The sequence below is a fragment of the Diaphorina citri genome, unplaced genomic scaffold (assembly GCF_000475195.1).
Source record: "Diaphorina citri unplaced genomic scaffold, Diaci psyllid genome assembly version 1.1 scaffold91, whole genome shotgun sequence".
Classification (NCBI taxonomy): domain Eukaryota; kingdom Metazoa; phylum Arthropoda; class Insecta; order Hemiptera; family Psyllidae; genus Diaphorina; species Diaphorina citri.
In genome coordinates, this window is record NW_007377528.1 from 198,499 (window position 1) to 209,337 (window position 10,839).

The window sequence follows — 10,839 nt, forward strand, 5'->3', positions numbered from 1 at the left end:
TTTTTTTGTTTTTTTTTTTTTTTTTTTTTTTTTTTTTTTTTTTTTTTTTTTTTAAGAGGTTTGACAGAGGGAACTTTAACTGCTATGGTCTTATCGTCCCGAAATCGAGGAGAGAAGGAAGACAGGATAGGAGAAAGCCAGCCGTTTCCGAGAACGAACATTATCCCATCAGGATAAAATCCGCCCCGGGCGGGAATCGAACCCGCGGCCTAGCGCTTACAAGGCAGACGCACTACCAACTAAGCTAACTAGGCTGGCAAAAACAGCTTTAAAGTTTCTGGTTACCCTTGAAAAGTGTATTGAGAGGATTTCACAGAAACTCGTATATCTTGTTAATAATAATAATAATAATAATAATAATAATAATAATAATGGAGATATCAACATGACTTTTTGGAACGGATTCTCAACGCTTTAGAAAAGCCACGCCGGTTAAAAAAAAAAAAAAAAAAAAAAAAAAAAAAAAAAAAAAAAAAAAAAAAAAAAAAAAAAAAAAAAAAAAAAAACAAAAAAAAAAACAAAAACAAAAACAAAAAAAAATGCAAATCGCAGGTTTCTTTCATAAAATCCCTCGATTCGGAGCCTCTCGGATTCACAAATTCCTATCTGTCTCGCCATTTGACATTCCTGTCGACATAACGTGTTCGTAAAATTAATGGAATTGGATATGATGGTTTTCATTAGGGGAAGTTTGCAGAAAACGCCCGACATATCAATTTTCATAATTAACTCGGAAAAAAACGGCAAGTGACGCCACGCGACGGCGAGCTTTTCTTGGAAAATTCGAATCCTCTCGTAGAACGATGAAATTTTTCCACATGGTTGGGGAAAGTGGTCGGCTTGTAGGATGTCTATGTGGCTCGGTGTGATTCGGGGTAACGTCAAATGAATATTCATGAGTTGTCAGAATAAATTGAAATAAAAAACAAAAATGTCATTCGAAAATTGTGAGTTAGACATCCTGATTCTGGTAGTACACTATATACCTACTACCTACCTAATGCTCTAATCTCTATACTCTATAGGATAAGCAAAGTAAAACAGAGATCTTTGCATATTGCATACACAGAAAGTTTTACGGCGTTCATACAAATCGCTTATTTTCCCCTCAGGGAAGTTTGTCATGTAGGTAGGTACTCGTAATTCTATGACCGCCCACACAAGACTTTCCTTTCTGTAGGTTAGGATAAGGAAAGTAAAAAAGAGATCTTTGCATATTGCATACACAGAAAGTTCTACGGCGTTCATACAAATCGCTTATTTTCCCCTCAGGGAAGTTTGTCATGTAGGTAGGTACTCGTAATTCTATGACCGCCCACACAAGACTAGGACCTAGCCTAGAGGCATAAACCATAAATCTAGCTGGAAAACAACTATGATAACAGAAATGTCTATTGCTTGAAGGGACATCTATTGTTTTATCCGTATTAAAAAAAAAAAAAACATTCAAAACATAAACACTGCTGGCTCCAACTAAACTAAATGAAAATATGAAATGTATGTACCTAGGTACCTATACATTCAAAACATAAACACTGCTGGCTCCAACTAAACTAAATGAAAATATGAAATGTATGTACCTAGGTACCTATTTACAAATTATGGAACCATGTAGGTAGGTACCTACCCTACCTATCTTTCAAAAAAGGTGTTTTTTTTTTTTTTTGCGCTACCTATTTCTTTTCTCCTAATTTTCACCACAAGAATTCTCATTTCCTTTTCCATCCTCCATATTTATGTACATACATTTTCTATTTTCATTTATTCTAAAAGGTTCCCTGAAGAAATTTATTCGGTTCTCAAGGAGGATACTAACTAGCTTGGAATAATGTTGGTGCAAATGCAAGCTGAGAACTCGTAGCTTTTACCATGGGTCCCCAGTGTGGTGCTCTTCATTTTTTTTATAATTTGGAGAAAGAAAAAAGTCAGAAGTGTGATAAAAAAGAAGAAAAAAAATGAGAAAGAGAGGAAGAAAGAGGAGGAGAAGATCGAGGAAGAAGGAGGAGAAGTATGAAAAGGAGAAGAAGAACGAGAACAAGAAGAAGGATGAGGAGGAGGAGAAGAAGAATAACTAAAATAATATTAAAATACATGTACATAAATAACATGACTTGAAGTAAAATATTAATGTCTTCGTTTCCGAGTGCGGTTATAGCTTTAAAAAAAAAAAAAAAAAAAAAAAAAAAAGTACCTATCAAATTTTCTGAATGGATTCAATTTTATCACTTTTTTCCCCCCTTATTTTTTCAAAGGTAATAAAATATCCAACAATGTGGAAGTGGTATCGAGACTAAATGCTGAGGGGAAAAGGAAATAAGATAGAGGACGGTGTGTTGTCCTCTTTTTTTTTCCTCCCATTTTTATGCGTGGGTTCTGTGTTGTGAAAAAGTTTTGGAACAGACAGCCATTGAGATTACATGACGGGTGTAAAATTCAGCTTAACTGATTTGCATTCTTCCGGTACCTACCTACATTGAATTATTTTGGCTTCCAGGAACGGACATGGGCGGAGGTAGAACAATCTTTTTTTTCCAAAAATTGACAAAAAAAAAAAAATGAGTGAATGTTCAAAATAATGTGTCGTTAATACCTACTTGCGGCATTCTCTGCCACTTGACCATTAGAGAATTAGATCATTTAACTGGCCAAAGTTTCCGATTGCCGCCGGCAAACTATGTCCTTAACACAAAAGGTTCTTTCTTTGGACAGCTGGCTTTCTCCTATCCTGTCCGGTTTTTAATCTTCCATTTCAGGGTATAGGACTTCTATATCATTATCAACACAAGTCCCTCTGTAAAGACCTCTTTAAAAAAATGCCTCGGCTGGGATTGAAACTGCTCTTTTCAGGCGATTTTCTTAGACATAGCATTCTTTCATAGCATGTCCCATATTTTCCAATATACAACACTCTTTTCTGCTATTCATTACTAACATCACGTAGAGTAGCCTGCTCATAATACCCAAATATTTACAGCTTGAAGTGCCCTCATCTGCATTTTTTGTGTACCTATTTATTTATTTATTTTTATTTTATTTTTATTATTTTTTTTTTAATAGAGAGAGAGAGAGAGAGAATAAATTTACTGTCAAAACATAACTTTAATTTTCAGGAGAAAAAAGTAAAAACTACCTACACGATAAAAAGAAGACGTACAATAAGCAATATTGAGATGAAATTTGCAATCAAAATGGGATTTTTTTAGGAATTAAAAAGGGACCAATTTTACTATACCAACAATCTGGCTATTGCTAGAAATAAACATAAAATAACAATGTTTAATTCATGGTCATTATCATTAAAATAAATCCTCAAATTAATGTACCTCTTAATTTCCGATTAAAATTTTACGTAAATACTTTTTCTCTCAAAGAACGACGAAAAATTACCGCGCTCGCACACCACAGACAATCGTTCCCGGTCGAAGTTCATTTTGAAACTGAAAAACTCTGAAAAGGCTCACTGAAAGCTTTCGGTTGAAAAGTGTAGAAAAATCTGATCGGGTGGGAAGAGCGACATTTCCCTTGCTCTTCAACTTGAGTGGGAATTAATTTTCCAATGAGGTAGGTCATATTGCTTTTTTTTCCGCGAAATCTATAAGTAGGTACTCCGCTAATTAAATTTTCCTATGCTCGGCTTATGGGATGTAATTTTACGCTTGTTCTTTTTCTTTTTGACTCTCAGTGATGTTGAAGTCTTGTTATTCTTTTGATGAAAATAGATTTAAAAGATCTTGAAGGGTTCAATTTAATTTTATGGTGAGTGGTGTTGTTTTTATGTGTCCTTCCTACCTTACCTAGGTATGCACCTACTTATTTTTTAATCTACATACAGGGTAGATTTAAAAATAAAGCCGAGTAGATGTATAAATCACCCTCAGAAAATAATAATAATAAACTGAATATTAAACAAAATAGGTAAGGAGATACATAAAAATACTGATTTTCTTTAACCAAGATGGAAAAATTTCCCGGAGGGCCGGGCCCCACTTGTTATCCGTATATTAGATAAGACCAGATGGGTTTTCTCTTCCAAATGCTCTTCAAAGTCGGGGACAATTTTCCTGGTTCATCTTGGTGAATTCAAGTTGAGGATTAATGAGCTTGAGGGCTCTCTCCGTATGGATGTCCACATAGGGTTGAATATCGTAGTTTCTTTTGGACCAGATCTGAGCTCCCTCTGAAATTGTGTGGAAAATAATATATTGGGTAGGAAATGGAGGGATAGGAGTAGAAACTACACGGGACAGGGCCCCGTCAGTCTCTTATTTTATTCCTTTGCACTAGATCTCGGGTTCGATTCCCGCCCGAAATAGATCCCAGTGCCCTGGATCTCCAAAAAAAGGTTCAAAAAGGGGGACTTTTCCAGTACTGGAGCGAAGCCCGTGTCATTTTCTAGAAAAATGGCTCACCCCTCAAGGGGATTTGGCTAAAAAAAAAAATGCCGTTTCTTTGCGTTATCATATCACAACTTTGGTGCTCACTGCAGCATAGTAGGATTTTCCAAACATCTTAATAATCCAGCAGCTCCCAATGTTTACCTACCATGCTGGCACCGCACGCCCCTTTGCGCATCTATATATAGGTATTAATTATTATTAAATAATACATAGTTACTTCTTGTCCTCACGAGGCTGAGTGGGCCCCGCAACAACCAGTCACGGAATAAATCATTTGCAGGATGCAATTTTTTCTTCTCCCGCATGCAAGGCGAGCGCAGTGACCACTACACCATGGGTGCTGACTCACTAGAAATAATGATAGAGATTACCTGTATGGAAAATGAAATAGTTTGAGCAGGTCCATGTCAATATGAAATCATGGAAGTCTGTTGCCGCCACTTGTAAGTCTTTTACGTACGAATGGGCTGTGGAAAAAGAAATGAAGCATGTCGGAAGTAGCGCGAAAACATCAAAAAATTCCAATGCCCACCAATTACACTCAGACGGTCTGAGCGTGATAGGCTGGCCTAAACCCTACCTATTATGAGATTTATGGGTTATCTGTCAGTCTAATGAGTTATGAGTTACTTATGACTCATAACTTTTAACATTAGCTTGAAGGGTCCCTTACTGACACCACATAGGACCTGTCCATTTTTTTTCTTTTTTAGATAGGTAGGTAGCACCTACCTATTGGTGAAGGGTCAACCTCATTTCCTGTCAGTTGACTTCAATTTTTCTTCTTTTCTCCCCGGAAAACTTTTCCACTCAGAAACAAACTTTTCCTTTCCATCATCATCTTGCTTATCAAGCAGAAAAAAAACTTCTCAAAAGTCGCTCCCCAAGTCAAAGGGAAGTAAATTTGGTTCAATTTATGACGTTCTCTCTGCTTCCTACGGAAACTCAAACTTTGGTCCCCTTCTTGTTGCCAAAGAGTCATAATAAATTTGTTAATAAAATGTTAGGTCCTCGTTAGAAAACTCGGCTATAGGTTATACAAGGAGAGAAAAAGTATGGTGCCGGAAGCCTAACCGAGTGACTGGGTGCCGGCTCTCTAATATTGAACTCTACATCATTAATAAGCTCGATACTTTACTATACAAATACAAATTCCAACAACCTAAATAATGGGAAGTGCCTCAATGATAGAGTTCTTCATCCCCAAGTTCGATAAACTTTTGTGGCACCCTATCACTTTTTTTTCCTGATTGTAGGTTGTAGAACGCATGGGTCTAACACGTTACGTTCTAGAACGCATGGGTTGGCTCCCAATGTTGAATGCTTACATGGGAAGGTATAAGTGAATCTCAGTTTCCCTTCATTAATACTTGTTCCTGGCTGTTCGTCAATTGAAACCGGGACATTCTCTGAACTCTCTCCTCTGCAACAAAAATAGACACAAAGAGTGGGTGAAAAGTGAAAACTCTCAGAATAAGAATAACATAGAAGGAGGGTTTGGGTCTTTTTACATATCAAGGTCGAAGGACAGTTGACGAACAGCTGACTAACCAAATTTGTTTAGTCAGCTGACTTTACTCTTCTCTCATTGGTGGAAATTTTCTGAAAATTATTGAAATCTTTGTTTACATTTTGCAGTCCCGGTCTGTATTTTCAATTTCCCCCGATTTCTGAATGGTTTTATGAATTTTTAAAGTCAATAATGGATAAATAAGATGAGATACCCATCGAATTTACTTAGAAGTTGTTAAAAGTGAAAGTGTCGTAAAAAAGCAGAAATAATGTTTCAAAATTTCTGTAAAAATCCTCCTACCCAGGAAATTATTCATGGTCCGGCACTGGTACCAAATCAGCTGATATATAACCTTCGATTTGAAAATTGTCTTTCGTTTTGGTCCTAAACCCTCCTTCTATGTTATTCTTATTCTGAGTGAAAACTCTATTAGAATGTATGGAATTCGTGCCTATTCGTCTGTCAGATCGTCTGAGAGGCCCCCACATACTTATGTCTGCGAGACTGCGGTCTCTCAGATGGTCTGAGCGTGAGTAACGGGCGTTAGTATATAACAACTACATACATAAATACATAATGTATATATAGTTGTACAAAACGAATGCAAAGTATAGGTTCCTAACCTAATTATTCCACTCACACTGATCCTTCTCATAAAAGAGACAAATTTCATTTAAATGTAAATAGAAGGCTAATATGATGAACATTTAACTTTCCCCGTGTGTTTTCTACGTCGCGTCGAGATAAATTTCTATTGCATTTAAAAAACAATTACAGCGCAAACTTGACTAGAATATAACGAGTTGTAATTACGTTATCTGAAAGTTTAGAAAAAAAGTGAACTTTTAGTCACCTACTACAGTAATAGAGAGTAAAAATTTCTCCTTTACTGGTGAGACAAGGAAGGGCTTTTGTTCATCAGGGGAAGAATCTTGACCAGGTTTGTCATTGTCAGACTGTCTGAAAGACCTGAATCTGAAACTGGGTCTAGTTATTTCACTTACTCAACATCTACAATTTTATTCTACAGCAAATAGAAGGTAATAATAGGTATGTACCTATGTATTAGGTATGATAGAAAATTTGCTGATTTTGTCCCATTTGGGTCTTCTAAAGAACACTGAACTACTTTTATATTTTTTTAACCACTTTCGTATATTACTTCAAAGACAAAGGTTTTTTCTTCAAAGCTGGTTTCGTCTTACTCCAAGAGCCGTCACCTATTGCTGGTGATACTCACGGTCGTGTGAATATCAAGTCTCCTTTGCCAGGAATTTTGCCAAAGCGTAGTTTGTTACATTGTGTCCCTTCTTCCCATTTGGGTACGTTGCTTCTTTTGTATTCAAACCAGGATGTGTATGAAAACTGTGGACAAAGAATGGATAGGGAATAACAGACAACGAAAGTATTGTGTCTCTTCTCGTCCATCTGATGAGAGGTATACTACGATTATTACGGGAACACAGGATTCTAATGTAGCAATTGTTTCATTGCTGTCCTAATGCGTTTCTTAAAGAGAAACAACTTCCTGAAAGAACTGTAGGCCACCTTATTTATCTGCCGCAAATGGTACACTTGGTACAGTCCTATGCAGCTAAATTGTGTAAAAATAAAATAATTTTATTATAATAAATCCTTCAAACAAAATAAACCCATGACCATTACTGGCCATGGTTACACCGATATTATGAACACCAACAACATAGGTACTTAGCCTGAAACACAGAAGAGACGTACGTAAACGATATTATACTCCTCTACAAAGTTCTTAATAGGTAATTCGACAGTCTTACCTTTAGATAGAAAAGGTTCTCTGGACGAAATTTGCACCACCACTTTCGTGTTCTTGGTAAAAAGACCTTTAATTTGATATATAGGTCGACCAGGTTTGGATAATTCCTTCTATGGGAACAGACAGACACACAGACGACACCGAAGCGAATACAATAGTCCGTCCCTTATACCTTTTTATTACTATTGTAATAATAGGAAGGAGGGACTAAAAAGAAGAAGAAGAGAAAAGAAAGAAAGAAAGAAAGAAAGAAGAAGAAGAAGAAGAAGAAGAAGAAAAAACATATAATAGGTATTTATATTTCAATAGATAGGGTACCTACTTAGGTACTTACTCTCCGAAGAAGAAGAAGAAGAAGAAAAAACATATAATAGGTATTTATATTTCAATAGATAGGGTACCTACTTAGGTACTTACTCTCCAGTATTCAAATTGGGTACCATTGCCAACGGACTTAGGGCATGGGCCCCAACCCCAATATGCTTGAACACTATTCAGCATACAGACTGTCACAAGCAGAAAGGACAGTTCCATAACTTTTAACATGATGGCTCAAAGATTAACTAAAAATAAAAGAATAAATCAAAACTAATGAGAAATAATTCAAATACCTAGTATGACTCACTGTAACGAATATTTTTTACTTGACTAAAATATTTAATGCTAAGTTTTTGATTGAAATGAAGACGACAATTTTCAGAAATCTCAACGTTCCTTCACAGAGGTTTTACAACTTATACGAAATACCCAACCACACCGGGGATTTAGCTCTACTAACGGTGATGCGTTAGAATTTTTTTATATCTGCTGCAATTCCCTCTTCAAATGAAGTGATTCATTTTCCAGATGATTAATATTTTCTAGTGAAAACACTTCGTCTTTATCTCTTTGTTGTTGGTTTCTTCAATGACTGTGCCTTGCTTTTTCCGGTATAACGAGAGATTTTCACCCAAAAAGGAGTTAAATTGATAAATATACCTACATATAGAGGATTTTAATGCGTTTTTTAAATCATTTGCCATTTTAATCTTTTTGGATTATCAAAAAATCTCCCATTATTATGACCTCCGATGACATGCCTTCAGGCACACTCCATTTGTCAAGGGTCTGGATTTACTATACAACTGGGATTGATTCAATTTAAGAAACCATTTACTGATGAGAATTTGTAATTAAAGATTAAGTCTTTGGTAAAACCCGTCATTTGTAATTAATAATGCAGTATTGCAGCTGAAGCAAATCTATGTATTTTCAAACACTAGGTATGTGAAAAATCTAGCCAAACTCAATTTGAAATGTCTTAAATTCTAAAAAAACTTTGAATTGTAAAACCTTATGATTAGTTAGTTGACTACACAATTATAGTAATTTTTTGCAGTTTATCTGTAAATAAATGCCCTTGCCCAAGTTGGGTGATTATGGGGCCTATTATTATTATTATTATTATTGCAGCTGAAGCACTGATATCAATGCATTTGAAGTATTTACCATCTGACTCACAATTTCTCGTATTTTCTCCACACATCTTATTACACTTTACAAACTATCAAAATTACTTTGTTTCCGTTTCTACTTCTAAAATACTCAGGTACCTATTTTATATTTTATTTTTCATTTCTATTACTAAAGTAATTAGAAAGTATTTCCCTTAGGTACCTGGTTATAGAAAGTAAGTACCTAGGATAAATCACAAATTGTAAACTGAACAAACTTTTATTATGAAGCCTAATTAGGGTAGATAGTAAAAGTAATGAAAAATATTTTTTCTTGGGCCTAATTAAGGTAGTTGGTACATAGGTAGTCATATTGTTTTCCTTTTTGAATACATAAATAATAACTGTTATCTTTAGCTATACCTACATTTTACTCATATTATGTATTTTATGCCAAATAAATATGCCGTTACAAGACCAGAAGTTTAAACTTGGAAGATGGAGCAGGGGTTCCCTAATGTGATGGTTGTTTTCTGGAGATGTTTCTTTTTTATGCACAATAGGTAGGTATAACGAGTAATTACAAAATTCCTCATTTATTTTCTTGGAAACAAATTACAAAAATATCTACCTTACTTACATACCTACCTATTTGCTTACATACTCATGGAAATCATCAAACGTAGGCGATTTTCTTCACATGTTCACAATACAAGCGCCCTATGAAATATCTGTGAGTTCTAGATATTTTTGAAACTGTTGCTTAATGTTATACCTACATACATAGTTTTGGATTTCTTGGTATAGATATGATTAATTGTTTCAATTTGTGGTTACAAAAGGTTATTGTTTATCCTCTGACTCAATAATTTGATGTCACTTTTGAGATATATAGGGTGTCCCAGAATTTATGCTTAAATTGTTTTTCTCGAAGCCTGTTCGAAATTTCGAAAAACAAAAAAACCCGTAACTTTTTGATTTTTAATGCAAATATTTTGGCAATATCGTGATTCGCGAAAAATTTCGCTAAGTCCGCGAAACGGGGGCCAACTTTAAAATCTTAAATAAGAACCCCCTGTTTGTGATACATCATTTCAAAGGTCTTAAGGAACGTAGTACTTTGGTACAAGTTTGAGCTCGATTCGACAACCAGGGCCGGAGTTATGGCCTATTCAAATTTTATTTTTTCCATGTTCTCCGGCCAATAGGGGAAGCACCGAAAATGGGAAATTCATAATATCGATGGGTGATTTGTGCTTCGAATAGCTCCCACTTTTCAGCCAATCAGATTGCTTCATCCAAGAGGTTTATTATTATTAATATTTATAATAATCAAATTGTTAAACCTAGTTTAAACTCAGATTTTGGCCTCGTCATTGGGGTTTTTATTTTCGGTCTGTTTCCACCCTGTCGTTTGGAGAGAGAGCTCGCGGGAGAATCATTTATCTCTCCTGTTCTAGATAAGATTACCTGGTATACATTTTATTCCTCGCTATCATGAAGTACGCTAGGAACTATCAAATATCTGTGTAGCGTATAGGTGACGCCAGGAGATCCCATCTTTGTTTACACAGCGCCTATACTAGGAGCGTCGAGAGAAGAGAGGGGCCCCAAATGTTAATAATAGTTTTTTTTAAGGAGTTTTTTAAGATTTAATCCTAAACAGATAGGGTTCGTTCTCGGAACGGCTGGCGTTCTCCTGTC

At 35.6% G+C, this 10,839-nt stretch overlaps 1 protein-coding gene and 1 long non-coding RNA gene across 2 annotated transcripts; one reads left to right on the top strand and one right to left on the bottom strand.

Moving 5' to 3' along the window:
• The first annotated feature begins 1,170 nt into the window (after positions 1 to 1,170).
• Positions 1,171 to 3,383, top strand: LOC113473906. The gene is made up of 2 exons (XR_003395700.1): positions 1,171 to 1,509; positions 1,585 to 3,383. It is a non-coding gene; the product is annotated as an uncharacterized LOC113473906 (long non-coding RNA).
• Positions 3,344 to 8,496, bottom strand: LOC103524291. The gene is made up of 5 exons (XM_008489305.3): positions 8,120 to 8,496; positions 7,151 to 7,275; positions 5,726 to 5,820; positions 4,769 to 4,864; positions 3,344 to 4,177 (listed from the first exon to the last, which is right to left on the bottom strand). The coding sequence occupies exons 1-5, from the start codon at positions 8,246 to 8,248 to the stop codon at positions 4,041 to 4,043; spliced, it is 582 nt and encodes a 193-aa protein (XP_008487527.1). The 5' UTR covers positions 8,249 to 8,496; the 3' UTR covers positions 3,344 to 4,040.
• Positions 8,497 to 10,839: the final 2,343 nt, after the last annotated feature.

Excerpts from the sequence above, each read along its gene's own strand:
- LOC103524291 (XM_008489305.3), bottom strand. The coding sequence starts at position 8,248 with ATGTTAAAAGTTATGGAACTGTCCTTTCTGCTTGTGACAGTCTGTATG. Across the intron at positions 7,276-8,119 it reads CCCAATTTGAATACTGGAGA|TTTTCATACACATCCTGGTT; the intron begins GTAAGTACCTAA and ends CTTTGTCCACAG. Across the intron at positions 4,178-4,768 it reads CTATTTCATTTTCCATACAG|AGGGAGCTCAGATCTGGTCC; the intron begins GTAATCTCTATC and ends ACACAATTTCAG.